Genomic DNA, 27,749 nt, shown 5'->3' on the forward strand with positions numbered 1-27,749 from the left:
AGTGAGTTTGAGCTCCTCACTCATTAATGAGTTTGGGCTACTCATCAGTGAGTTTGAGCTCCTCACTCATTAATGAGTTTGGGCTACTCATCAAGGAGTTTGGGCTCCTCACTTATTAATGAGTTTGGGCTCCTCACTCATTAATGAGTTTGGGCTACTAGTCAGTGAGTTTGGGCTCCTCACTCAGCAGTGAGTTTGGGCTTCTCACTCATTAATGAGTTTGGGCTACTTGTCAGTGAGTTTGGGCTCCTCACTCAGCAGTGAGTTTGGGCTTCTCACTCATCAATGAGTTGGGCTCCTCAATCAGGAGGAAGTTGGGCTCCTCAGTGGTGAGTTTGGGCTCCTCAATCAGTAGTAAGTTTGGGCTTCTCACTCAGCAGTGAGTTTGGGCTCCTCACTCAGTTAGTTTGGGGTCCTCACTCAGCAGTTAGTATGGGCTCCTCACTTGTCAGTGAGTTTGGACTCCTCACTTGTCAGTGAGTTTGGGCTCCTCACTCAGTGAGATTGAGCTCCTCACTCAGCAGTAAGTTTGGACTCCTTATCAGTGAGTTTGGGCTCCTCACTCACCAATGTGTTTGAGCTCCTCACTGCAAGAAGGACGTTGAGGGCTTGGAAAAGGTCCAGATGCAGCAGGCAGTTTGCAGCTGGCACCAAGCTAGGAGCAGCTGTGGAGCTGGTGGAGGGCAGCAGAGCCCTGCAGAGGGACCTGGCCAGGCTGCATGGGTGGGCAGAGGCCAAGGGGATGAGACTGAGCAAGGCCAAGGGCAGGTTCTGCACTTTGGCCACAGCAACCCCAAGCAGTGTCACTAAGTCATCAAACATGCTGGAGGGCCCTGGACATGGATGTCCTCACTCCTTGTCTTAGAAATGACCCCAAATGTGATTCTGTGTCCCACAACCTCCCTGGAGGTGTTCAAGGCCAGCTTGAATGAAGCCTTGAGCACCCTGGGCTGGTGGGAGATGTCCCTGGGCATGGCAGGGGGGGTTGGAACTGGCTGCTCCTTGTGGTGCAGTCCAACCCTGACTGGTTCTATGGTTCTGTGACCTCCAATCCCATTCTGTGCTTCTGTGCTCCACACAGCAACCTGTGCCAGTCTCACCACCCTCAACCTGTGCCAGTCTCTCACCACCCTCACTGCAAAGATTTCCTTCCCATTTCCAGCCTCAATCTCCCTTCTCCCAGCTCAAAGCCATTTTCCCTCATCCTGGCATCCACAATTTTCCTGGGCAACCTGTGCCAGTCTCTCACCACACTCAACCTGTGCCAGTCTCTCACTACCCTCACTGGAAGGAATTCCTTCTCCATTTCCAGCCTCAATCTCCCTTCTCCCAGCTCAAACTCACTTTCCCTCATCCTGGCATTCACAACCTCCTTGGGCAACCTGTGCCAGTCTCTCAGCACACTCAACCTGTGCCAGTCTCTCACTACCCTCACTGGAAGGAATTCCTTCCCCATTTCCAGCCTCAATCTCCCTTCTCCCAGCTCAAAGCCATTTTCCCTTGTCCTGGCATCCACAACTTCCCTGGGCAACCTGTGCCAGGGTCTCAGCACACTCAACCTGTGCCAGGGTCTCAGCACACTCAACCTGTGCCAGTCTCTCACTACCCTCACTGGAGGGAATTCCTTCCCCATTTCCAGCCTCAATCTCCCCTCTCCCAGCTCAAAGCCACTGTCCCTTGTCCTGTCACTCCAAACTCCAGGCTAAGGCAGCACATTCCACACTGTGGCAGACCAAGGCAGGGAAGATTTCTGCTCCTGCAGAGGGAGTGCCCTGGAAAGTGCCTCTGCCACGCTCCCACAGGCAGCTTCCACAGCTCTTTTGCAGTTAATAACTGCCAGGAGCTAATTGCTGTCAATAGAACTCAGTGCTCCTCTGACAGCTGCAGAAGTCTCAGCCTGGGTGGCTTCCTGCTCAGCAAACCACAGCCCTGCAATGAAACTGCCCTGGGAGGAACCCAGCAGTGTGTTGGTCCCCAAAGCTCCACAGCCCAAGGCAGAGACTGGCTTCAAGTTCTGGGCACCCTGCAGTCACCACAGCAGCAACAGACTGGGATGGGTTTTTCATTCCTACCCTTGACTCAGGGAATCAAAGCATGGTCTGGTCTTGAGCACCTCCAGCCATGGGCACTGCACCACCTCCCTGGGCAGCCCATTCCAGTGCCAATCACTCTCTCTGACAACAACTTCCTCCTCACCTCCAGCCTCAACCTGCCCTGCCACAGCTTCAGCCTCTGGCCCCTTCTGCTGGCCCTGCCTGCCTGGCAGCAGAGCCCAACCCCACCTGGCTTTTGCTCTCCTCTTCACTCTCCTCCTCCTGATGTGTTCCCAAGCTGGTTCATCCCTCCCCCACCCCAGGATGCTTCTCACTGCCTGACATCCAGGCTGCACCACACCACTCCCACCCCCCCCAGCTCCCACTGATGCTGGCAGCTCTCTAAAGTTAGATCCCAGCAGAGCTCAGCAGCAGCCCAGGGGGTATTAATAGGAGGCAGCAGCTGCTCTCCAGAGAGGCTTTGAAATGATGTGAAGAAACTTGGTGGTATTTTTAAAAGCCTTTTAAGTGAGCCAAGCTGCACCCCCCAAGTCCTCCCCACCCCCCTGCAGCCCAGGGGCACCCACGCCCAGGAGATGTGGTGTCATTTTGCCACCCTCTTTGCTCTTCCTCTTCCATCAGCATGGGGCAGGGAATCACAGGAGGTATCACAGTATCACAGTGTCATCAAGGTTGGAAGAGACCTCACAGATCATCAAGTCCAACCCTTTAGCACAGAGCTCAAGGCCAGACCATGGCACCAAGTGCCACATCCAGTCCTGCCTTGAACAGCTCCAGGGACGGCGACTCCACCACCTCCCCAGGCAGCCCATTCCAGTGGCCAATGACTCTCTCAGGGAAGAACTTTCTCCTCACCTCCAGCCTAAATCTCCCCTGAGAGTGGCAAGGTACTGGAACAGGTTGCCCAGAGAGATGACAGAGGCCTCATTCCTGGAGACATTCAAGGTCAAGCTTAATGGGGGCTAGGAGTGACCTGCTCTAGCTGAGGATGCCCCTGCTGGCTGCAGGGGGGAGGTTGGGCTCTAGATGAGCTTTAAGTTCCCTTCCAAGCCCAAACCATTCTGTGATTGATTCTCTGATGATTTGTGTCTGTGCAAGAAGGGGAAAGGTGAGCAGAGCCACAGCCTGGGCTGGAAGACAGCACAGGTTTGGGATGGGAACCTTGGAAGGCTTCAACTATCTCCTTTCTTTTTATATCCCATTCAAGTGATGGTCTGGAGCAGGGGATGGAGTCCAGCAGCAGGCAGTTTGCAGAGGACACCAAGCCAGGAGCAGCTGTGGAGCTGTTGGAGGGCAGCAGAGCCCTGCAGAGGGACCTGGCCAGGCTGCATGGGTGGGCAGAGGCCAAGGGGATGAGACTGAACAAGGCCAAGGGCAGGTTCTGCACTTTGGCCACAACAACCCCAAGCAGTGCTACAGGCTGGGGCCAGAGTGGCTGAGAGCAGGCAGGCAGAGAGGGCCCTGGGGGTGCTGGCAGAGAGGAGCTGCAGAGGAGGCAGCAGTGCCCAGGTGGGCAGCAGAGCCAATGGCATCCTGGGCTGGCTGAGGAGCAGTGTGGGCAGCAGGACAAGGGAGCTGCTTCTGCCCCTGTGCTCAGCACTGCTCAGGCCACCCCTGCAGTGCTGTGTCCAGTTCTGGGCTCCTCCATTGCAGAGAGATGCTGAGGTGCTGGAAGGTGCCCAGAGCAGGGCAGCAAGGCTGGGGAGGGGCCTGGAGCACAGCCCTGTGAGGAGAGGCTGAGGGAGCTGGGGGGGTGCAGCCTGCAGCAGAGGAGGCTCAGGGCAGAGCTGATTGCTGCCTGCAGCTGCCTGCAGGGAGGCTGTAGCCAGGTGGGGTTGGGCTCTGCTGCCAGGCAGGCAGGGCCAGCAGAAGGGGCCAGAGGCTGAAGCTGTGGCAGGGCAGGTTGAGGCTGGAGGTGAGGAGGAAGTTGTTGTCAGAGAGAGTGATTGGCACTGGAATGGGCTGCCCAGGGAGGTGGTGCAGTGCCCATGGCTGGAGGTGTTGCAGCCAAGGCTGGCTGGGGCACTGAGTGCCATGGTCTGGTTGGTTGGGCAGGGCTGGGGGCTGGGATGGGCTGGGTGAGCTTGGAGCTCTCTGCCACCCTGCTTGGCTCTGTGATTCCATGAAATACTTTTTGCCTTCCCATCAGGAGGTTTCTCACCCTCACCTCACCCACTTGGGGCTTTCAGGAGGCTCTTCCTTTTGGCAGCCCTCTGGAGCTGGTGACCTGCTCATGAGTCAGCCTCTTGTCATTGTTTTCAGCAGTGAAGCTCCAAGGAGGCTGCTACCAAACGTGAGCACCAAGTGGGCTCCTCCTGCTGACCTCCAGTGCCTCCAGCACTCGTTTCACCCCAGCTCAGGAAGTTGCTCACAGGCAGCTCCTGCGTTTTTCAAGGGTGGGGAAGTGGAGAAAGAGGAAATCTCAGAGGGTTGCTAGAGCCTGATGCATTTCCCCCTGGCCTCTGGGCTGCTTTTCATTGAAATGTCATCACTCCTGGTGTGTGGCAGCCACAGATGACATCAGAGAGGGGATTGAGGGAGGAGGGGAGAAAGAAAAAGAAGCAAATTTCCTGATTTTAGCAGCTTGACTCAGGGGAGTTTCAGTAAATGGTTTTTTGGCTCAGCACCAGAGGGAAGTTTCTCAATCTGAGAGTCAATCTCTGCCATTAGAAGAAAGGGGGAAAGGAGAGGAGGAGGAGAATGAAAAGGAGAAGGAGAAGAAGGAGGAGGAGGAGGAAGAAGAGGAGGAGAAAGAGAATGAGAAGGAGGAGGAAGGAAGAGGAGAAGGAGAAGAAGAAGGAGGAGAAAGAGCAGGAGGAGGAAGAGAAGGAGGAGGAAGAGGAGGAGAAAAAGAAGGAGGAGAAGGAAAAGGAGAATGAGAAGGATAATGAGGAGGGTGATGAGGAGGAGAAAACCAAACCAGGATGTGGGAGCCTCACATGTTCTGGAGCAGAGCCATGGCACCACCGAACCATGGCACCACAGAACCATGGCACCACAGAACCATGGCACCACAGAGCCATGGCACCACAGAACCATGGCACCACAGAGCCATGGCACCACAGAGCCATGGCACCACAGAACCATGGCACCACAGAGCCATGGCACCACAGAGCCATGGCACAACAGAACCATGGCACCACAGAACCATGGCACCACAGAACCATGGCACCACAGAACCATGGGATCACAGAACCATGGCACCACAGAGCCATGGCACCACAGAGCCATGGCACCACAGAACCATGGCACCACAGAACCATGGCACCACAGAGCCATGGCACCACAGAACCATGGCACCACAGAACCATGGCACCACAGAGCCATGGCACCACAGAACCATGGGATCACACAACCATGGCACCACAGAACCATGGCACCACAGAACCATGGCACCACAGAAGGGTTTGGGCTGGATGGGACCTTTAAATCTCATCCACTGCAACCCCCCTGCAGTCAGCAGGAGCATCCTCAGCTAGAGCAGGCTGCTCACAGCCTCATCAAGCCTCACCTGGGATGTCTTCAGGCATGGAGTCTCCACCACCTCCTGTCCCAGTGTTCCACCATCCCTCGCAGTAAAGAGCTTCCCAAGCCCCAGCTCCTCTGCCAGGCCCCATCCACCCCCTGAGCCTTGCACAATGCTTTTGATCTCCACTGCTCAAGGAGCATCTTCTGATGGGGACAGGTGAAGAGGATGGGGGGAAGGAGGAACCTCCTTTTTTGAAGTGAGGATGCTGAGGTTCAGGATCAGGCAGGGTTGGAAGGGACCACAAGGAGCAGCCAGCCCCAACCCCCCTGCCATGCCCAGGGACACCTCACACCAGAGCAGGTTGCTCAGAGCCACATCCAGCCTGGCCTGAAACACCTCCAGGGATGGAACCTCAACCATCTCCCTGGGCAGCTCGTTCCAGGTCTCACCACCCTCATGCTGAAGAAGTCATGGAGGTGAAATTGGGAAGGGAGGAATAAATAAGCTCAGCTTTTCCCCACCTTCCTAAGCTGCCTCTCCCATGAGGCTGGGAGGGTGATGGAGACTCCACATCCCCCTGGCCTGGCTGTAAGGATGGGAGGGCAACCTCTGTGATAGCTTTGAGGTGCTGCTCTGCACACTGAGCAGCCAACAGGCACAGAACTCCATCCCCCCTGCCCCGAGGAGTATTTGCATCCCACCCCCATGCAGTTCCCGTCCTGTTTCACTCCTGTTTTCCTTGCCACCACCTTTCTGTGTGTGTCTCACAAGCCCCTTCAGCCCCCTGCTGCTTGAGGGGGTCAATAACTCCCCCCAGCCCCAGATCCCGGCTGAATCCCCCAGCCAGCAGCTCCCCATCCTCGCTGCCTACCTGTGGAGAGTGCGAGGATGAGTCTGGGATGCTGCTAAAGGAGCTGCTAGGGGCAGGGATAACGGCTTGGGCTCTGGCTGGGTCTCAGCGTGGGAGCTGTGGAGGGGACTGGAAGGGATCAGCATCGCTCGGCTGCGGTGTCTCCCGCCCTGCCCTCGCTGATTCGCTTCTCTTTCCTTCCCACTTTTCCCAGTATCCAGCTCCCTGCCCAAGCCGCTCAGCCGCAGCTCTTGTGCCATCTGCTGTCCGAAGGCTGCTGGCTCCGAGGCCCCACCGCATCGCTGCACCCCCGGCTTGGAATCAGAGAATCAGGCAGGGATGGAAGGGACAACAAGGAGCAGCCAGTGCCAACCCCTGCCATGCCCAGGGACACCTCACACCAGAGCAGGCTGCCCACAGCCTCAGCCAGCCTGGCCTCAAACACCTCCAGGGGTGAGGCTTCCACCACCTCCCTGGGCAGCCCCTGCCAGGCTCTCACCAGCCTCCTGCTGAACAACTTCTTCCTAGCCTCCAGTCTGACTCTCTCCACTTCCAGCTTTGTTCCATCCTCCACAGTCCTATCCCTACCTGAGAGCCTCAAAAGTCCCTCTCCAGCTTTCTTGTAGCCCCTTTTAAGATACTGAAAGGCCACAAGAAGGTCCCCTGGGAACCTCCTCCTCTCCAGGCTGGATGGCAAACTCAGCACCCACTCACCCTGCCTGCACCCAACCCGTCCCCTCCAGCAGCCCTCAAGTACCTTCTCCCTTCATCTGGCTCCTGCAGCCACCTCCTGACATGAAAGCATCCCCTGGAGTTCAGCTAAGTCCCAGGGGCTCTGGGTGGAAGCAATCCCCAGCACCAATGCAGGCTGGGCAGGGACTGGCTTGAGAGCAGCCCTGAGGTGAAGGACCTGCTCTAGGGTAGGGTGTCCCTGGGCATGGCAGGGGGGTTGGGACTGGCTGCTCCTTGTGGTCCCTTCCAACCCTGCCTGATTCTATGACTTGGGGGTGCTGGTGGATGAGAAGCTCAACATGAGCCTACAGTGTGCTCTTGCAGCCCAGAGAGCAACCAGAGCCTGGGCTGCAGCAAGAGCAGTGTGGGCAAGCAGGGAGAGGGAAGGGATCTTGCCCCTCTGCTCTGCACTGCTGGATGGGAGGGAGAGGAGAGGGAGAGGAGAGGGAGAGGAGAGGGAGAGGAGAGGGAGAGGAGAGGGAGAGGAGAGGGAGAGGAGAGGGTGAGGAGAGGGAGAGGAGGGCAAGGAGAGGGTCAGGAGGGCAAGGAGAGGGCAAGGAGAGGGTGAGGAGAGGGAGAGGAGGGAGAGGAGAGGGAGAGGAGAGGGAGAGGAGAGGGAGAGGAGAGGGAGAGGAGAGGGAGAGGAGAGGGAGAGGAGAGGGAGAGGAGAGGGAGAGGAGAGGGAGAGGAGAGGGAGAGGAGAGGGAGAGGAGAGGGAGAGGAGAGGAGAGGAGAGGAGAGGAGAGGAGAGGAGAGGAGAGGAGAGGAGAGGAGAGGAGAGGAGAGGAGAGGAGAGGAGAGGAGAGGAGAGGAGAGGAGAGGAGAGGAGAGGAGAGGAGAGGGTTATTCCTTAACCCTGGGTGCTTTAAGCTCCAAACCTCCTGGCAGGGCAGGAGTGCCTTGCGATGCTGCCTGCCCTGCCCTGCCCCCAGCAGGCAGACTCAGGTTTCCAGGACCTCGGATGCTCCTCCGACATCGCTTCAGGATTCTGATGCATCCCAGCGATAGCTGCCAGACATTGGATACTTTGGGAGCTGTGTTCCAGCCAGAGAAACCCTCCTGTCCAAGCATCTGATGGTGGCTAGGAGTAGCTTTCTCCTGGTTTCACCTAACCTAGTTAAAAAGAGGAGTAATTCCCCCCTGGAGCCTTGTAACGCAATTAACTCAGCAGCCAAAAAGCAGCTGATGAGTTCTGATCACTTCTGATAGATCCTCTTAGTCTTCTGCCCAGGAATGCTGCCAAAATGCAACAGCCAAGAGCCACAGACCATCCCCAGCAGCATCAAAAGGGCATGAGCCCTCCTGGGGGTTGAGGTGCAGGCACTAGGAGCGCTCCTGAGCTTGAATCAAGGAGCTGAGCCCTTGTGGGTGCTGATGCCAGGCACTAGGAAAGCTGCTGGGCTTGAACCAAGGAGCTGAGCCCTTGTGAGTGCTGATGCCAGGCACTAGGAAAGCTCCTGGGCTTGAACCAAGGAGCTGAGCCCTCATGGGTGCTGATGCCAGGCACTAGGAAAGCTCCTGGGCATGGGTGAGGGAGCTGGGCTGGGGCTGGGCAGGCTCAAGGGCAGGTCTTGGTAGGGCAAAGCCTGCAGAGCTGATTTACAGACCTTTGGTGCTGGCTCCCATTGCCCTGCAAGCAGCAGAGGGTTGGATGTGACCCGTGGGGGCACACAGGGAGCAGCCAGCTCAGTCCCCCCCTGCCCCAGCCACGGTGGGCACTGCCCCACTGCCAGCTGCCTGCTGTGGTAATTTCCCTTCTCTTATCCCCGGCTTGGCCCATCCAGTGCCTCATCTCTCCAGGGCTTGAGTGCCACACTCCAGGCTCTCCAGCGAGCAGAGCCCTCGGGAGCAGCTGAAGCTCCTGCCCCCAGGTCCTTCCTGCTCCTCTCCACCCCAGCCAAGCGTTTCACCTCGGCGCCGCCTGCCTCCCTCCCTCCCTGCAGCAGCAGCCAAGGTGTTAGGTTACTCTGCGCTGCCTTCTGCTGGGGTCCAGCCCCAAACAAGCCACTTAGACATGGCAGTGAATGCAGCCAGGGGGCTGGGAAGGGGCTTTGGGAATAGGGAACAAGCCCTGGCATCAGAGGAGGGCTTGGCAGGAGCTAACCATGTCCGTGTGGGGGATGGCAGTGAGCACCCAGTTGGTGCTGTGGGCAGGAGGCTCCAGCTGAAGCAGCCTGAGCAGTGCTGTTCTAGGATGGGAAGAGACACTTTGGGCTCCGAGCAGCAAGTGCCCCTCCAAAAAAAACACCAACCCACCTCTCTAGATGGGCAACATGAAAGAAGTGGCCCCAGCAGGGTCTGAGCTGTGCCCCCACACACACCAGAGGGGCCTGGGGGATGGCAGTGAGCACCCAGTTGGTGCTGTGGGCAGGAGGCTCCAGCTGAAGCAGCCTGAGCAGTGCTGTTCTAGGATGGGAAGAGACACTTTGGGCTCTGAGCAGCAAGTGCCCCCCCAAAAAAAACACCAACCCCCCTCTCTAGATGGGCAACATGAAAGAAGTGGCCCCAGCAGGGTCTGAGCTGTGTCCCCCACTCCCCACCAAAGAGGTTTAACAGACGCTGGAGCAGGGCTGAGCTGTGGCTCTGCAAAGGCATCACCACAGGCTGAGACGCCCTCCTGGGGAGGCTGAGCTCAGTGCTTCTCCCGATGTGCTCAGCCAGAATTCCTCCTCCGCGGGGCCAAACGAGGCACCATGTGCAAGGGCTGTCCCCGCGGCCACCACTGCATGCAGCTAACAACACATCCTGCAAGGGCTGGCAGCGAGCTCAGCCCTCTGAGCCTGGCAGCACTCTTCTGCTCTGGGCTTGGGTCTTTACTTACCCTCCTCAAGCCACTGGTATTTGTTTTCCCCTCCTCTTCCAGCCCCTTCATTTCCTTGCCTGCATTTGGGGAGTTTATTTATTCAGCCTCCCCCTAACAGTCCAGTTGGGCTATTTTTGGGGGGGGGGCGGATAGGGAGGGGGGTGCAGGAGATACCGACCCAACCCAGACGACGTCGAGCTGTGCTCTGTCAGGGCCATCAGCAAACACCAGCCCTGAGGCCAGGCAGGAATTTTAATTGAAAGAGTCCTTCACTGGGCTCAGATAAGGACCAGCAGCACCCCACAGACACCGGTGGGGCTCCCCCACGGCCTCCCCACTGCCCCACGGGGGCTCACTAGGATCCAGCTCCACTCTCCCCAAACTCCAGTGGCAATCCTTGGCTCCCAGCTGCTTGACCCAACGAAGGTTTTTGCCAGCTCAGAGCCCATCCACAGAGGCAGCCCTGGGAGGGGACTGTGGCCCGGAGCTGCTCTCAGTGGGCAGCTCCTGTTGGCTCTTCCAGCATCCGCCCCAGCCCTGTCCGCAGGAGCTTGGTGGTCTGTGCCCCTTATCAGCCCTTATCTCCCGAAGCCACTCGCTAATGTGACCTTAATGGAGCTGAAATCGACTCGATTTGGTTTATTGCTGCTTAGCCCAAACACCCTCCCCACCCCCCATCACCCCCTCCCCCCCCCCAATCCCCACCACCCCCTTCTCATTTCCCCTTGTTTTGGATACAGATGGGAAGGGGCCTGGAGCTGGCTGGGAGGCAACTTTGTCCAGCACAGAGCATCCCAGCAGGGAAACCCCCACCCAGGGGGACCGAACTGCCTTCTCCTGCCGTCCCCAACCCCAGGAGACCCCCGCCCCGAGCTTGAGGGCCGGGGGTGGTGCCTGGCCCGGCGACAGCAAGAGGCTCAGAGCCGGGAGAGGGTCCCGAAGCACACAGATCTCCTGCGGGCTACCGGCACCCCCTCAGCATCCCCCCTTACCAACGCCCCCCCCTATCCCCGAGCCCGGAAAGATGCTGCCTACCCCCTTCTCGGTGAAGGACATCCTGAAGCTGGAGCGGCTGGGAGCAGCCGGCGGTGCCCTCGCTGCCCCTGGCACCGCCTGTGGCCCCGCTGGGGAGGGCGAGCAGCCTGCGAGCCGTAAGTGCCGGGGGGGACGGACAGGGAGGCCGGTGGCAGGGGGGGGTGTGTGGAGGGGTGGTCCTGGAGCTGCTTTCGTTCCCCCGGGATGGAAAGCGGAGAGCAGCATCCCTGCCCCGGCCACCCACGGGCTCGACGCCCTCGACGTTCCCGGCTCCAGACGCCGCTTTCCTCTTTCCCCCCTCCCTCTCCTCCACCTTCTTTCCCCACTTTCCCCCCCCCCCATTTTTTTTCCCCCACATCTTTTTCCCTCTCGCTTTTATTCTCCTTTTTTCCCTCCCCGCTACAATTTCCCCTCACTTTTCCCCTCCTCCTCGCTTGTTTCTCCTCCTTTTTCTTCCCTCTTTCCCCCCTCCTTTTTCTCCCCTACCATTCCCCCTCTTCCTCCCCACCTCCCTTTCTGCCTCCCACCTTTCACCTCTCTTATTTCTCCACCTTTTATTTCCCTTTTCCCCCCCTCGTTTTCCCTACTTTTCCCCCCCTCGTTTCTTCCCACCTTTTCCTTCTCTCTTCCCCCCTCTTTTCCCCCCTCTTTTCCCTACCTCCCTTTTCTTTCCCCCCCTATCATTTTCCCCCTCTTTCTCCCCACCACCCTCTCCTCCTCCTTCACTTTCCCCCCTTTTTCTTCCCTCACCTTTTACTTCCCTTTTCCCCTCTCGTTTTTCCTCCTTTCCTCCCCTCATTTCTTTCTCCACCTTTTTCTTCCCTCTTTTCCCCCTCCTTTCTCCCCCTACCACTTCCCCCCTCTCTCTCCCTACCTCCCTTTCCCCCTCCACCTTTCCCCTCTTTTGCCTCCCCACCTTTTATTTCCCCACCTTTCCCCCCCTCACTTCTTTCTCCACCTTTTCCTTCCCTCTTTTTCTCCTCCTTTCCACCCCTACCATTTTCCCCCTCTTTCTCCCCATCTCACTTTCCCACTCCAACCTTTCACCCCTCTTTCATTTCCCCCTTTTCTCCCTTCACTTCTTTCTCCACCTTTTCCTTCCCTCTTTCCCTCCTCCTTTCCACCCCTACCATCTCCTCCCTCTTTCTCCCCATCTCCCTTTCCCCTTCCACCTTTCCCCCCTGTTTTTCCTCCCCCACCTTTCATTTCCCCACCATTACCATTTTTTCCTCTACATTTTCCTCCACAAACATCTTTCCCCCCCACACCTTTCTTCCCCCTTCCCATCCCGCCCCCCTCAGACACCTTTCCCCCCAGCATCAGTTGATTTTGGGGGTGTTGGGAGCTTTCTCATCCAGCCCCACCGCATCCGCGCATCCCACCGCGTCTGCCCGCCTCTGCCCTCGGGGAAACGGAACGGCCCCGGGGCGCAGGTTGGATGTAGCCAGGTTGGGATTTTCCTGCCGAAGCGCACAAACCGGCACCGTTTTCGGCCACAGAAACCCCCCCGGGATCGATGTTCCTTAATCTGGGGACGAGGACAGAGCCATGCGCCGAGGCATGACCGGTCCCGGGGGAGCGGAGCCGCCGGCGGCAGCGGGGATGAGGCTGCCGAAGTGTATAGATGCGGTAGGGGGGAGGTTTGGATAGGACCTTTCTCCCCGCTGTTAAAATCTGACCGAGTTTGCTTTGCTTGTGTTTCCCTACCGCTGGACAGCCTGGGAGAGCACCGCGGCCAGCGCCTGAGCGCTGGGAACCGCTGAGACACAGAGCTAGAGAGATGGAGAGGGTGGAAACAGCCCGGGAAGGGTGAGAGGAGTCAGGGAAGAGCTTCCTGCCGGCAGTCCTCCAGCACCGAATTTCCTCATTCCCCCCCTCCCCCCGCTCCAAATTCCTTGCGGTGCCTAAGAGCATCTCAGCAGTTGGGGGCTCCCAGGACCTTCAACTTCCCTCACTGCAGGGCAAAACTCCAGAGAGAGAAAGAGAAAGAGAAAGAGAAAGAGAAAGAGAAAGAGAAAGAGAAAGAGAAAGAGAAAGAGAGAAAGAGAGAAAGAGAGAAAGAGAGAAAGAGAGAAAGAGAGAAAGAGAGAGAAAGAACATAGAGAGAGAGAAAATCAACCAGACCATGGCACTCAGTGCCCAGCCAGCCTTGGCTGCAACACCTCCAGCCATGGGCACTGCACCACCTCCCTGGGCAGCCCATTCCAGTGCCAATCACTCTCTCTGACAACAACTTCCTCCTCACCTCCAGCCTCAACCTGCCCTGCCACAGCTTCAGCCTCTGGCCCCTTCTGCTGGCCCTGCCTGCCTGGCAGCAGAGCCCAACCCCACCTGGCTACAGCCTCCCTGCAGGCAGCTGCAGGCAGCAATCAGCTCTGCCCTGAGCCTCCTCTGCTGCAGGCTGCACCCCCCCAGCTCCCTCAGCCTCTCCTCACAGGGCTGTGCTCCAGGCCCCTCCCCAGCCTTGCTGCCCTGCTCTGGGCACCTTCCAGCACCTCAGCATCTCTCTTGAACTGACCTGAATTCCTGCTTAGGACTCACTCCCTTACTGAGACCAGAGCCAGCCTCGGGGCTCACTTTGCTCTCGGCTTTTTCTCCCTGCAGGAAAACGTTTTCTCACCCATCCCTTGGAGGCAGAGGAGAAGGCAGCTGAGCCCTGCCACCACCACCATCATCACCACCACCCCAGGCAGCGGCAGCGGAGGAAGCCTCGGGTATTGTTCTCGCAGGCTCAGGTGCTGGAGCTGGAGAGCCGCTTCAAGCAGCAGCGCTACCTCTCGGCTCCGGAGCGGGAGCACTTGGCCAGCCTGCTCCAGCTCACCTCCACCCAGGTGAAGATCTGGTTCCAGAACCGCAGGTACAAGTGCAAGAGACAACGGCAGGACAAATCCCTGGAGCTGGCTGCCCACCCTCTGCCCCCACGCAGGGTGGCAGTGCCCGTGCTGGTCAGGGATGGCAAACCCTGCCTGGGGAGCTCCCAGCCTTACCCAGCCCCTTACAGCCTTTACGCCTATAGCTCCTACTGCAGTGCCTACAGCAGCGGCCCCTATGGTGCTGGCTACGGGGGGGGATATGCTGGGGTGCCCCCCAGTGCCACCTCCTGCAACCCTGCTGCGAACGTGAGCCTGGGCACAGCCAGCGCTGCCCAGCACCAGCTCACCTGCTTGCAAACAGGCATCAGGGCTTGGTAAGCGGCCGTGGAGGGCAGGACTGCCTGAAAAGCACTGAGGGAAACCCCCTCCTGCTCCAGAGCCTCTTCGGGGTGGCAACCAAATCCAGAGGGCGTTTGCCACTTTGGCCAGCAGGACATCCCCAGAGCATCCATCCCCTCCGGGCACGAGTGGTCGCATCTCTGACCGAGGCAGGTCAGGAGCGAGGGGGACGCTGCCACTCCAGCACTGGGGGGAGGGTCTTGGGGGGGGGGGAGGGGGTGGGACACGACCCAAGGACTGAAGGCATTAATTTATTTCAACGCAAAGCTCTCGGAGCCTGCCCCGCGGAGGATCTGCTCCCGCGGGATGCCAAGAGAGGGCACCCACAGCTTTCCATCCCGAAGGAGGACAGGGAAGCAGGCTCCGCGCACGTCGCTGTGCCTGCGCTCGGGCAAGGGCAGGATTTCCTGCCTGGAGTGCCTCTGATCCTCTGATCCTTTGCCTCCTGGTGCTGAGCAGCTGCCAGCACAGCTCTTTGTTCCTGTCCTTATCGTTCGATTGCGGCGATTCGCAAATAAAAGCCTAATTGATGGATCTGTTCTCACTCTCTCCCTGACTGCTTTCGCCTTTCCCCCATCCGCGATTTCCACCTCAGCATCCAAACCACAAAAGCCTCCAAGCAGACAACAAACCCAAATCAATCTCAGCGCTAATAATTAACCCCCGGGAGATAATCACTTTGTGGGCCAAGCTGAGGGAGTTCCCGAGGTTTAACCTCCCTCCCTAACTCTGGGCAAGCATTTGCAGCTCGCTGTTGCTGTTCCCAGCTCCCTGTTGCTGTTCCCTTACTGGGAAAAACAGGTTTGCAGGTAAGAGGGTGAGGTGCAGGATCCCCAGCTCAGGATCCATCAGCACCAGGAGCTTTGCAGGGTCGAACTGCTGAGTCTGTCACAGAACCAGACAGGTTGGCAGAGAGCTCCAAGTTCACCCAGCCCATCCCAGCCCCCAGCCCTGCCCAACCAACTAGACCATGGCACTCAGTGCCCAGCCAGCCTTGGCTGCAACACCTCCAGCCATGGGCACTGCACCACCTCCCTGGGCAGCCCATTCCAGTGCCAATCACTCTCTCTGCCAGGAGCTTCCTCCTCACCTCCAGCCTCAACCTGCCCTGCCACAGCTTCAGCCTCTGGCCCCTTCTTCTGTTGCTGGCTGCCTGGCAGCAGAGCCCAACCCCAGCTGGCTACAGCCTCCCTGCAGGCAGCTGCAGGCAGCAATCAGCTCTGCCCTGAGCCTCCTCTGCTGCAGGCTGCACCCCCCCCAGCTCCCCCCTCACCCCCTCCATCCCTCTCCATGCTCTCTCCTCCCCATTCCTTTCCCAGCAGCTTCTTATCCTCCCAGTGCTTGGCTAAAAGAGACTCGCAGGAGGCAATTAAAGCTTTTATCTCTGACCCCACTCAGCCCCATCACTCCAATGGTCACTCACTTCCTAAAGGAGACATCCCTGACACCCAAATCAAGCCGGAAAATCCCTCTCAGGGAGATATCTTTGTCCCTGCCCTGTCGCCCCGAGGCTTTGCAGCCCCACCAAGAGCCTGGAAATGACTGAGTGAGGTGACAGTGGTGCTGAGGCTGCTCCTTCTCCTTCTCTTCATCCATCCACACTCACTCGGGGATATCTCCCCCAAAATCAGCTGAGTCTTGGCTCTCTGCCCTGCCTGTGGAGCTGTCAGGGGAACCAGCAGGGTCCTTGCACTGGGAAGTGCTGTCAGCATCAAGGAAAGCCCTGGAAAAGATTAGCATAGAATCACAGAATCAGTCAAGGTTGGAAGGGACCACAAGGTTCAGCCAGTCCCAACCTCTCTGCCACGGCCAGGGACACCCTGCCCTAGGCAGGGATCTTTGATCCCAGTCTGTGCTTCTGTGCTCCACAACCTCCCTGGGCAACCTGTGCCAGGGTCTCACCACCCTCAACCTGTGCCAGGGTCTCAGCACCCTCACTGCGAAGAATTTCTTCCTAACATCCAGTCTAAATCTCTCTTCTGCCACTTTAAACCCATTCTTCCTCGTCCTGTCAATACAAGACTGTCAAGAGTCCCTTCCCAGCCTTCCTGTAGCCCCCTTTAGATCCTGAAAAGCCACTCCAAGGTCTCCTGGAAGTCTTCTCCTCTGCAGGCTGCAGAGCCCCAACTCTCAGCCTGTGCTCAGAGCAGAGCTGCTGCAGCCCTCTCAGCATCCTCTTGGTCCTCCTCTGGACTGGCTCCAACACTTCCATGTGCTGGGGACTCCAGAGCTGCACCCAGGAGTGCAGGTGAGGTTTGAGGAGAGCAGAGCCAAGGGGCAGAATCCCCTCCCTTGCCCTGTGTCCACACTGCTCTGGCTGCAGGCCAGCACAGGGCTCTGTAGAACAGGGACATCATCCCTCACAGCCTCAGGAATCCTTGTGCAAGATTTCTCTAGCAGTCAGATAGGATCAGACCAAAAGTTAACTTCTTTGCTCTGGACAAAGGATAAATGCTGCCCCATCAGTGTGTCAAAGGAACTGATCCCACTGGAGACCAGAAGCCTTTCACTCAGAGTCACTGTGAAGTCCCTGAGCCATCACGTTCCAAAGTGGACTGAGGGGATGAAAGCTTTGTGGATGAGCTGAGCACGATTCAAGCACACAGTAGTGGTCAAAGTCCTGCCTTTAAAAGGCTGTGGCCTTCAGTCTGGTACTGGTTTCACATCTGGCCCTGATACAGTGTGAGGGGTCCCTGCCTGTGGCAGGGGGATGGGAGCTGGATGGTCCTCGAGCCCTGACAATTGTATGAACCATAGAACGAAGGAGGTTGGAAGAGACTTCCAAGCTCATCTGGCTCAACCTAGCATCAGGAGGTGCCTCTCACTCAGGCTGCTTTCTGCCCGAGTGCTGCCAGCATTTCTTACCCTGAGGCTTCCCTCTGCTTTGGAGATGTGACCAGAAGGAGCTGCAGGCTAAGCTGAAGGCTTTCACAGGTGGAAAAGGCCAGGAAGGGAGGATTAAACCCAGGGCTCAACAGAGCTGCAGCCCAAGCCATTGGTGTGCATCGAGAGCCTGTGGCTGCCTCTCTGCTCTGACACTGCTGAGCCTGTTGGGCAGTGCAGGCAGAGGGTTTGTAGTTAGGGTCACGGCCAGCAGGTAAGGAGGGAACAAACAGACTTAGGCATCACTTTGTGCTGTCAGCTGAGGCACCTTGTGTGAGCAGCTTTGTCCTTTGTGCTCATCAACACTTGCCTTGAACTCAGCTCACCTGGCCAAGAACTTGGGATTCATCACAGCTCATTTCAACAAGCCAAGAGGGAAGCTTCAAGGATTTTTTTAGACCAATGAATCTCTCTTATTGCTCTTCCTGAAAAGCAAAGATCTTCCTTTAATGAATGAATGCCTTTGGGGCCCACCTGGCTACAGCCTCCCTGCAGGCAGCAATGAGGTCACTGGAGGGAGGCCTGTGGGGAAGATCCCAGTTAGAGCCCCAGATGTTAAGGTACAGGAAGGTGCCAAGAGCAGGGCAGCCAGGCTGGGGAGGGCCCTGGGGCACAGCCCTGTGAGGAGAGGCTGAGAGTTCCTCTTGGACTCCTCACCAGAGCAGCTTCACAAAGCTGATGGAAGTCTCTGGATGCTTGGTCCATTTTTCAACCAGCTCAAAACGACTCCAAGTGCAAAGTCTGGAAGGAAACCTTCAAACTGAGAAAAAGAATCACCCAAATCTTGGCATTTTCTTCCCTTTCCTCCCTCTGACAGCAGAATTCCCCCTCCAAAAAAATGAAATCTAGGAATTAGCCCTGGACACAAATCACCTCCACAACCAAAAGCAGAGTCACAGCTGACTGGGGCAGGGGAGGGCAGAAGTTGTCCACTTGAGAGCATCCTTCCGAGGCACTGCTGCTGCTTCCCCTCCTCTCACCTCCCTGGGAGTGTTTTGAACCCCCCCCCCAGCCTCCTCCAGAAGGATGAACTCTCTTGGGCATCCTTCTCTCCATCCTCAAAGCTCAGGAGGTGATTGAGCAGCAAGAGGAGGCAAAGAGGGAGGCTGAGTTCTGGCCGTGACCCCCACGGAGCCGCGGGGAAGAGAGTCCCGAGCGAGAGGGAGAGAGTCTGGAGCAGGCAGAGGAGCCCACGGGAGCCGAGGCAGAAGCGAAGGGCGGAAACTGCTGCCAGGGCTCTCCAATCAGGCCCGGGAGGCTTGGCTGGCTGCCCTATAAGTGCGGAGCCAGGAGCCTGCGGAGCCTGAGCGCCGCCGGGCAGGGCGAGGAGGAGCAGGATGAGTGCCGGGCTGCGCCCCGGGAGGAGGCAGTGAGCACCCAGCGGCGCTCCGGAGGGGATGAGGCAGAGCCCGATGGCAGCCCAGCAGCCCATGCCTGGCTCCTCCAGGCCCAGGACATCCTTCCTTATCCAAGACATCCTCTGGGATGGAGTGCGGCCGGAGCGCGGCGGCAGCGCAGGTCTCGGCAGCCAGGCGGGCACGGAGGAGGCTGTGGTGGAGGGCAGAGAGGGCAGCGAGGCGCCGGGAGCTGCCCCAGGGCATCAGCCCAAGGGACCTCATCCCCTAGGAGCACCCCAAGCGACACCCCACAAGGAGGATGAAGGTAAGGGTGTGGAAGCTCCTGGCTGATCACAGGCTCAGAGGATGGCAGGGGATGGAAGGGACCCAAAGAGCTCATCCAGTCCAAGCCCCCTGCCACAGCAGGACCACACAACCCAGCTCAGGGCACACAGAACACATCCAGACAGGCCTGGGAAGGCTCCACACAAGGAGACTCCACAACCTCTCTGGGCAGCCTGTGCCAGGCTCTGGGACCCTTCCAGCCAAGAAGTTGCCCTTGTGCTGAGTTGCAACCTCCTGTGCTGCAGCTTCCATCCACTGCTGCTGCTCCTGTCCCAGGCAGCAGTGAGCAGAGCCTGTCCCCCCCCTCCTGACCCCCAGCCCTCAGAGAGTTCCAAACATTGATTCAATCCCCTCTCAGTCTTCTCTTCTGCAGAGTAAGCAGCCCCAGGGCCCTCAGCCTCTCCTCCCCAGGCACTGCTCCACTCCCCTCCTCATCCTCACAGCCCTCCCTTGGGCTCTCTCCAGCAGTTCCTGTCCCTCTTCACCTGGGGAGCCCCAAACTGAAGGCAGCTCTCAAGAGGAGGTCTCCCCAGGGCAGAGCAGAGGCAGAGGAGAACCTCCCTGGCTCTGCTGGCTGGGGCACAGATCAGAGCTGGATGTGTTTGGGTCAGACAAGGGGCAGGGTCCAGACCTGATGTGTTTGGGACAGGCAAGGGGCAGGGTCCAGACCTGGCTGCTTTGAGCACCCTGGGGCTAAATAATCCTGGTTTAAATGCCAGGGAACCTCTGTGCCCATGCAGTGAGGCAGCAAGGGAAGGAGCAACTGCTTGCAAACCTTCCCCCAGGAGCTTCAAACACCCCCAAGGGACTGAACCTGCCTAAATCTCCACTTCAACCCCCCCCCCCCCCCAGTCAATGGATTTCTGTGCTAGCCTGGGCAATAAAACTCTCTCTGAACAGAAAAGGTCCCCAGCGAGGGCACCTGTGGGTACTGGCTCAGAGGGGCAGGTTGTGCCCATCCTCTGTGCAATGCCAAGCTCCTCAGTGCCCCCAAACTGGGGATATTTAAGAAGCCCCCAGGCTGGATTTGTGCTGTTTGCAGCAGGGCTCAGCTCTCCAGCATGCTCAGCACCACTGTCATGGGGTGCTCCTGCCTGTCCCTGTGCTCTACTGGCACCAATCCTGCCCCTCTGCCCACAGCACCCCTCCCTCTATCCCATCCCTGCAGCAGCACACCCCAAAATCACCCTCAGAAACCCATTTGGGTGATCACTGCCTCTTATTTTGGGGCTGAAGGAGGGTGCTGAGCCCTTCCCTTGCCCAAACAGTCCTTGGGCTGAGCTGCAACAGCCACAGAAACGAGTTTTCAACTCTCCAGTGACTGAGTCCTGCTTGCTGAGAGAGCTTTTGCCAGGGGAATTTTGGCTCTGGGTCTCAGTGCTATTAAAAGAAGCTTCTACATAAAAGCAAGTGGAGGAGCAGCCACCAGGCTGCTGAGTCTGAAAACCACTTAAAGCTGCTCCAAAGCTCCCAGGAAAGTGGTTGGTGTAAATTATCCTTGCTCCAGGAAGCTCACCTGGACAACCATGATTTCCTCAAGCTGGGAATTAAGGCTCTTGGCTCCACCTTGAGCATCACCTTAAGAGAATGCACTAAGAGAAAGGGGGGGGTGGGGGGTGGTGAGGGGCAGGTGGAAATTGATCATCCTGAGCTGCCTCATACAGAGCCAATAAAAGGAACTCTCAGCAGAAATGAAACGGACCTGAGGAAGTTGTGACACTTCCCAGGGCCAGCTCAGCACCTTCCTGAGCTCAGGAGCTTGACTGGTGCCATGAGAAAGAAGTTAAAGGTTGAGAAGCTGCTTTGGAGCTGCCCAGGCAGAGAAGCTGCTTTGGAGCTGCCCAGGCAGAGATGCTGCTTTGGAGCTGCAAAGGTTAGGAAGCTGCTTTGGAGCTGCCCAGGCAGAGATGCTGCTTTGGAGCTGCCCAGGCAGAGATGCTGCTTTGGAGCTGCCCAGGCAGAGATGCTGCTTTAGAGCTGCAAAGGTTAGGAAGCTGCTTTGGAGCTGCCCAGGCAGAGAAGCTGCTTTGGAGCTGCCCAGGCAGAGAAGCTGCTTTGGAGCTGCAAAGGTTAGGAAGCTGCTTTGGAGCTGCAAAGGTTAGGAAGCTGCTTTGGAGCTGCCCAGGCAGAGAAGCTGCTTTGGAGCTGCCCAGGCAGAGATGCTGCTTTAGAGCTGCAAAGGTTAGGAAGCTGCTTTGGAGCTGCCCAGGCAGAGATGCTGCTTTAGAGCTGCAAAGGTTAGGAAGCTGCTTTGGAGCTGCCCAGGCTGAGAAGCTGCTTTGGAGCTGCCCAGGCTGAGAAGCTGCTTTGGAGCTGCCCAGGCTGAGAAGCTGCTTTGGAGCTGCCCAGGCTGAGAAGCTGCTTTGGAGCTGCAACTCAAGGCTCAGCTCTGCCCCAAAGATTTCTTGGCACTGCCTTGGAATCATGACAAAAAACAAGGCAGGGGTTTGTGTTTGCCCTGCTTTAATCTGCTCAGAGTTCCCATCCCTGAGCTATTTTCCATAGCTTGGAGCTGGTTTTCCTCGGGGATCAGAGTTTTCCCATAGGCACAGCAGAGAGGATGTTCCAAAGCTGTGCCTGATGGTAGGAACTCTGCAGTAAAAGCCTCCAGATCTCTCCTTGCCATCATGTGGGGAACAGCAGCACCAAGAGGCTCCACCAGCCCTGAAAAGTAACCTGCTCTGTGCCAGTTTAGCCCCTTGGAGGTGTAACCTCAGCCAACATCTGCTTGGCTCAGCTGAGCAAGTGTGAGTGAGGAAGGAAAAAATCCCTTGCAGGACTTGGAGGTGGTGAAATGAGAGGGGAGCTGAGCACAGATGAGCGCTGGATAATGCTCAGTCTGGAGAGGGGAAGGCTCCCAGGTGACCTTGGACAGCCTGAGGTGCTGCTGAAGTCCTGAGAGCTGAAAGCAGAGCTTGGTCCCAGTGTCCCCAGTCACCCCAAAAGGAGATGCTGGCAAAATCCCACCTGTCCTACGAGGAGAGACTGAGGGAGTTGGAGCTGTTCAGTTTGGAGAGGAGAAGGCTCCCAGGTGGCTTTATTGTGGCCTTTCAGGATCTGAAGGGGGCTACAAGAAAGCTGGGGAGGGACTTGTGAGGCTGTGAGGGAGGGATAGGACTGGGGGGGATGGAGCAAAGCTGGAAATGGGGAGAGTGAGGCTGGAGGTGAGGAAGATTCTATGAGCATGAGGCTGGTGAGAGCCTGGCAGGGGTTGCTCAGGGAGGTGGTTGAGGCCCCATGGCTGGAGGTGTTTGAGGCCAGGCTGGCTGAGGCTGTGTGCAGCCTGCTCTAGGGTAGGGTGTCCCTGGGCATGGCAGGGGGGTTGGCACTGCCTGCTCCTTGTGCTCCCTTCCAGCCCTGCCTCACTCTCCCCACCTCCACCTTTGCTCCATCCCCCCCACTCCTGCCACTCCCTCACAGCCTCAAAAGTCCCTCCCCAGCTTTTTTGGAGCCCCCTTCAGATGCTGGCAGGCCACAAGAAGGTCCCCTGGGAGCCTCCTCTGCTGCAGCCTGCACAGCCCCAACTCTTTCAGGCTGTGCTCACAGCAGAGCTGCTGCAGCCTCTGAGCATCCTCCTGGCCCTGCTCTGGACACTCTCCAGCATCTCCACAGCCCTCTTGGCCCAGGGGCTCCAGAGCTGGATGCAGGACTCCAGGTGAGGTCTGAGCATCCTCTTGCCCCTTGAGAGCAGAGCCCAACCCTCACCTGACTCCAACCTCCTTTCAGAGAGCACTGAGCTCTCCCTTCAGCCTCTTTCTCTCCAGGCTAAACAACCTCAGCTGCTCCTCCACACTCTGACACCAATTTTTTGCTCTCTGGGAGGGGGGGGGGGGGGGTGGAAATCCAAACGACTCAGGCCAACTCCAACCAGATAATCCTCTCTCTCCTCCCTCCCACAGATGCCACACCAGAGAGCCACCTGCCAGCCTGTGCCCCACCACCACCACTACTGCCAGCTTTGCCCATCACACAGCAGCCCCCCAGGCAGCCCAAACGTTCCAGAGCTGCCTTCTCCCACAGCCAGGTCATCGAACTGGAGAGGAAATTCAGCCACCAAAAGTACCTCTCAGCCCCAGAGAGAGCTCACCTGGCCCAAAACCTGCAGCTCACCGAGACCCAGGTGAAAATCTGGTTCCAGAACAGGAGGTACAAGACCAAAAGGAAACAGTTGGCCTCTGAAATCAGCAGACTGGACCCGGGGTTGGCTGGGCAGAAGGCAGCTGAGCTGCCAGCAGCATCCCTGCTGGCACTGAGGGGAGGTTGGCACTACCTGCCCTGCCTCTACTACTTGAATGGTTGCAGTGCCTGGTGGTGGTAATGGCTTTGGGTGCCTCGTGGTGGTGATGGCTTTTGTTCTGGGGGGGTTGGGTTGGTTTAGTGGGGTTTTTTCTTGAGCCACAGCATCATTTCCTCTGCCAAAGGTGGAGATCTGTAACCCTGCAGCAGCTCCTTCTAGTGCTAACCAGGAGGGGGAGGCCCCAGAGGTAGAGTGATGGGCAGCCCCCAGCTGCTTGCCCAAGCTTCTCTCCTTGCTAAAGAGCAACAATAAATCTCCCCCCCAAAGCCCTCCATATTTAAAGTCAACCCCCCCAAAAATCTGTAATTGAACCTGCTTGGAATCATGGAAACAGAGAACCAGGCAGGTGTGGAAGGGAGCACAAGGAGCAGGCAGTGCCAACCCCTGCCATGCCCAGGGACACCCTACCCTAGAGCAGGCTGCACACAGCCTCAGCCAGCCTGGCCTCAAACACCTCCAGCCATGGGGCCTCAACCCCCTCCCTGGGCAGCCCCTGCCAGGCTCTCACCACTCTCCTGCTCAACAACTTCCTCCTCCCCTCCAGCCTCACTCTCCCCACCTCCAGCTTTGCTCCATCCCCCCCACTCCTGCCACTCCCTCACAGCCTCCAAAGTCCCTCCCCAGCTTTTTTTTGGAGCCCCCTTAAATCACCTATTGACCACTAAAGCCTCTCCCCTTGCTGAGATCTAGCAGGACAAAAGCAACCTTCTGCTCCTGGGCTGGCATTGGTACGAGCCCAGCTGAAGAATCAGCTCCAAACCAGGCTTAAAATAAAAGCAAATCAAAGGAATTGGCTCTGTGAGCATTGATGCCTCAACTGCTGACAGCCCCAGAGGGCTTTTCCAGCCCCCCTCAAGATCTCAGCCTGCTCCCAAGCAGCTCCTTTCAGGGCTCTGGGTGGGGGTGGGAAGGAATTGAATCCCTTTTTTTTTTGCCACAACCACCTGAAGTGCCTGTTGAGGAGCTGGGACAGGGTGGGGAAAGTGACCTCCTCAGCTGGGATGGAGCTGTGCCAGCTTTGCCCCCACCCAAACCCCTCCCTCTGCCCTTCCACAGCCCCAGATGCCAAGCCAGGAAGCCTGAGGAGCAGGGACAATAGCTCCACTGACAGATGAGTTTTGCATATCCGGGTCTGAGGCTGCTGGAACCTTCCCATCCCTAAGCTCCTTAGCACAGCTCCGAGCACTCAGCTCACCCCAGCACCTCCCAGGGCACCAAAGTCAGGTTTGCCACCGTGCCCAGCACTCAGGCACCAGGGACCTGATGTCTGGAGGGCATTTTTCAGCCAGCCAACCATTTCCACCAGCAGCATGGCAAAGATTCCTCTTTGCTTTTGGTGATTCCAAGCTTAAGACCCACCTGGATGTGTTGCTGGGTGACCTGTCCTGGGTAACCCTGCCCTGGCAGGGAGATTGGACTCAATGATCCCTGGAGGTCTCTTCTAACCCCTACCACTCTGTGAGTCTAGGGTACAAGAGTGGGAGAAAAGGCAGGAGAAAAGGAGATGTGCAAGAGAGGAAACAGCTGGGAGCATGGAATGGTTTGGGTGGGAAGGGACCTTTAAAGGTCATCCACTCCTACCTCACTGAATCATGGAATCACAGAGCCAAGCAGGGTGGCAGAGAGCTCCAAGCTCACCCAGCCCAGCCTAGCACCCAGCCCTGCCCAACCAACCAGACCATGGCACTCAGTGCCCCAGCCAGCCTTGGCTCCAACACCTCCAGCCACGGGCACTGCACCACCTCCCTGGGCAGCCCATCCCAGTGCCAATCACTCTCTCTGCCAGGAGCTTCCTCCTCACCTCCAGCCTCAACCTGCCCTGACACAGCTTCAGCCTCTGGCCCCTTCTTCTGTGCCTGCCTGCCTGGCAGCAGAGCCCAACCCCAGCTGGCTACAGCCTCCCTGCAGGCAGCTGCAGGCAGCAATCAGCTCTGCCCTGAGCCTCCTCTGCTGCAGGCTGCACCCCCCCAGCTCCCTCAGCCTCTCCTCACAGGGCTGTGCTCCAGGCCCCTCCCCAGCCTTGCTGCCCTGCTCTGGGCACCTTCCAGCACCTCAACATCTCTCTGCAATGGAGGAGCCCAGAACTGGACACAGCACTCCAGGGGTGGCCTGAGCAGTGCTGAGCACAGGGGCAGAAGCAGCTCCCTTGTCCTGCTGCCCACACTGCTCCTCAGCCAGCCCAGGATGCCATTGGCTCTGCTGCCCACCTGGGCACTGCTGCCTCCTCTGCAGCTCCTCTCTGCCAGCACCCCCAGGGCCCTCTCTGCCTGCCTGCTCTCAGCCACTCTGGCCCCAGCCTGCAGCTGCTTGGGGTTGTTGTGGCCAAAGTGCAGAACCTGCCCTTGGCCTTGTCCAATCTCCTCATCACTGCACTCAGCAGGAACAGTCCCACCCAGAGCAGGTTGCTCACAGCCTCATCAAGCCTGACCTTAAATGTCTCCAGGGATGGAGCCTTCACCACCTCCCTGGGCAAGCTGCTCCACCACCCTCACCACCATCAACTGCTTCTTCTCAGCTGGCTCTGCTGGAGCCAATTTAACCTTCTGAAACAACAGAAAACCACAGGATGCCAGCAGGGAGGGGGTTGGAAGGGAGCTCTGGAGATCATCCAGTCCAACTTCCCTGCTAGAGCAGGGGCACCTAGATCAGGTTGCCCTGGCTCACAGTGCCCAGGTGGGTTTGTGCTTTCTCCTTCCAGGAGGTTTGAGTTTTTCTCCTCCCCTCTGTGGTCCTCCAGAAACTTTCCTCTGCCGTTCTGGAAGGGGATGAAAAGGTTGCAGGTTGGACTTGGTGACCTGAAAGGTCTCTCCTAAGTGAAATGATCCCATGGTGACAGTGATCTGATGTCCCTCCTGCAGCAGGGAGACAGAGACAAGCACAGGAGGGCTTGGGCTGGGCAAGTCCTTCAAGATCTTTGAGCCCAACCCTTCATTCTTTGCCTCTCCCAGGCCTGAGGCTCCCCCATGGCTCTCAGCATCACCTCTCTGGCTCTGTGATCTCTGTCCCTCAGCCACTAACCTGGGGACTGCTCTTTGGCTTTGCCAGCGGCTCCAGGTCCTGCAGGCTCACAGGCACAGAGAGACAAAGCTGCTGGGGGGCTGTGGGTGAGGGGGAAGGGAGAGCAGGGAGAGGAGAAGGCAGAGCTGAGCCCCTGGGTGGTGAATGCCCTACTTGTTCTTCCTATCAGAGCTGCTTGCCCCGTTTGGAGGACAAGCAGCTGCTTTGAGGCTGTCTGAAAGTAACTCTTCATATCTGAGATAACATTTTCCTGCCAGCTCCTGCTCTGGGATGCTGAGCAACATCCACACATCCCCCTCCCCCCACCTCCCCCAGCCCCACTGCCTGCAACTGCAGCTCGGGCAAAGGCAGCTCCCCTGCACTGCTGCCCTGCCTGGAGGACAGGGGGACTGGGGGGGACTGGAGAAAAGGAGGCTGAGGGAGACCTCACTGCTCTTTACAGCTCCCTGAGAGGAGGCTGAGGGAGACCTCACTGCTCTTTACAGCTCCCTGAGAGGAGGCTGAGGGAGACCTCACTGCTCTCCATAGCTCCCTGAGAGGAGGCTGAGGGAGACCTCACTGCTCTCCATAGCTCCCTGAGAGGAGGCTGAGGGAGACCTCACTGCTCTCCATAGCTCCCTGAGAGGAGGATGAGGGAGACCTCACTGCTCTCCATAGCTCCCTGAGAGGAGGATAAGGGAGACCTCACTGCTCTCCATAGCTCCCTGAGAGGAGGATGAGGGAGACCTCACTGCTTTCCTCAGCTCCCAGGGGTCCAGGGACCACGAAATCAAACAGTTTTCAACGCACAGAGAAAGCAGGAGGGGCAGCAGCAGAACCTCCACCCTGGGCTGCCACAGGGCAGGCTTCAGCCTATTTAAGGCACTCACTCAGAAGGTTCCTTGGGAAGGAGCCCTTAGAAACAAAGGGGGGCAGGAAGGTTGGAGCTGCTTCAAGAGAGAGCTCCTAAAGGCACAGGAGCAGCTGTGCCATTGAGCTGGAAGGGAGGCAGCCAGACTGGATGGGCAAGGAGCTGCTGGAGAGGGAGGGAGAGAAAGAGAGAAAGAGAAGGAGAGAGAAAGAGAGAAAAAGAGAGAGGGAAAGAGAGAGGGAAAGAGAGAGGGAAAGGAGGAAAGGAAGGAAGGAAGGAAGGAAGGAAGGAAGGAAGGAAGGAAGGAAGGAAGGAAGGAAGGAAGGAAGGAAGGAAGGAAGGAAGGAAGGAAGGAAGGAAGGAAGGAAGGAAGGAAGGAAGGGAGAGAAAGGGAGAGAGGGAAGGAAGGGAGGAAGGGAGGAAGGGAGGAAGGGAGGAAGGGAGGAAGGAAGGAAGGAAGGAAGGAAGGAAGGAAGGAAGGAAGGAAGGAAGGAAGGAAGGAAGGAAGGAAGGAAGGAAGGAAGGAAGGAAGGAAGGAAGGAAGGAAGGAAAAGAGAGAGAGAAAGAGAGAGAGCAGGAAAGGAATCCACACCAAACAGCCCTGGAAGCACATCCAAAGCTGTCTGCTGGCAGTGATTTCTGGTGGCTCACTGGCAGCAGGGCAAGCCCAGAGGTAAGAGGAGGAGCAGGGCTGAGGAAGGCAGCAGCCGTGGGTGGCTCTGTGCTGAGGTGCTGCAGGCTGGGAAGGAGCAGGCAAAGGGCCTTGGGAGGCACCATGGCTCTGAGCAGATGGGCTCAGGCTCCTCACCCCACGGGGCAAGTGGAAGGGTCAGAGGGACACTAAGTGTGGCATCCATGGACACC

The 27,749-nt window shown here is 57.9% G+C and overlaps 3 protein-coding genes across 3 annotated transcripts in view; 2 read left to right on the forward strand and 1 right to left on the reverse strand.

The window, feature by feature from the left end:
• Window positions 1-27,749, reverse strand: part of SNRPG (small nuclear ribonucleoprotein polypeptide G) — a 322,953-nt gene that overhangs the window by 278,082 nt on the left and 17,122 nt on the right. The window lies entirely within an intron of this gene.
• NKX2-6 (NK2 homeobox 6) lies at window positions 10,933-14,134 on the forward strand. Its single transcript, XM_064175499.1, has 2 exons — window positions 10,933-11,059; window positions 13,548-14,134. The coding sequence occupies exons 1-2, from the start codon at window positions 10,933-10,935 to the stop codon at window positions 14,132-14,134; spliced, it is 714 nt and encodes a 237-aa protein (XP_064031569.1).
• Window positions 18,358-23,062, forward strand: NKX3-1 (NK3 homeobox 1). Its single transcript, XM_064175557.1, has 2 exons — window positions 18,358-18,700; window positions 22,620-23,062. Exons 1-2 carry the CDS (start codon window positions 18,436-18,438, stop codon window positions 23,036-23,038), a joined length of 684 nt encoding a protein of 227 aa, XP_064031627.1. The 5' UTR covers window positions 18,358-18,435; the 3' UTR covers window positions 23,039-23,062.

Source organism: Pogoniulus pusillus, chromosome 42, assembly GCF_015220805.1.
Source record: "Pogoniulus pusillus isolate bPogPus1 chromosome 42, bPogPus1.pri, whole genome shotgun sequence".
Taxonomy (NCBI): Eukaryota; Metazoa; Chordata; class Aves; order Piciformes; family Lybiidae; genus Pogoniulus; species Pogoniulus pusillus.

What these genes read in the sequence shown, in the direction of transcription:
- NKX2-6 (XM_064175499.1), top strand. Translation starts at nt 10,933, where the DNA reads ATGCTGCCTACCCCCTTCTCGGTGAAGGACATCCTGAAGCTGGAGCGG. An exon ending in GGGCGAGCAGCCTGCGAGCC is followed by an intron (nt 11,060 to 13,547) that starts GTAAGTGCCGGG and finishes TTCTCCCTGCAG; the next exon opens with GAAAACGTTTTCTCACCCAT.
- NKX3-1 (XM_064175557.1), top strand. Translation starts at nt 18,436, where the DNA reads ATGAGGCAGAGCCCGATGGCAGCCCAGCAGCCCATGCCTGGCTCCTCC. An exon ending in ACCCCACAAGGAGGATGAAG is followed by an intron (nt 18,701 to 22,619) that starts GTAAGGGTGTGG and finishes TCCCTCCCACAG; the next exon opens with ATGCCACACCAGAGAGCCAC.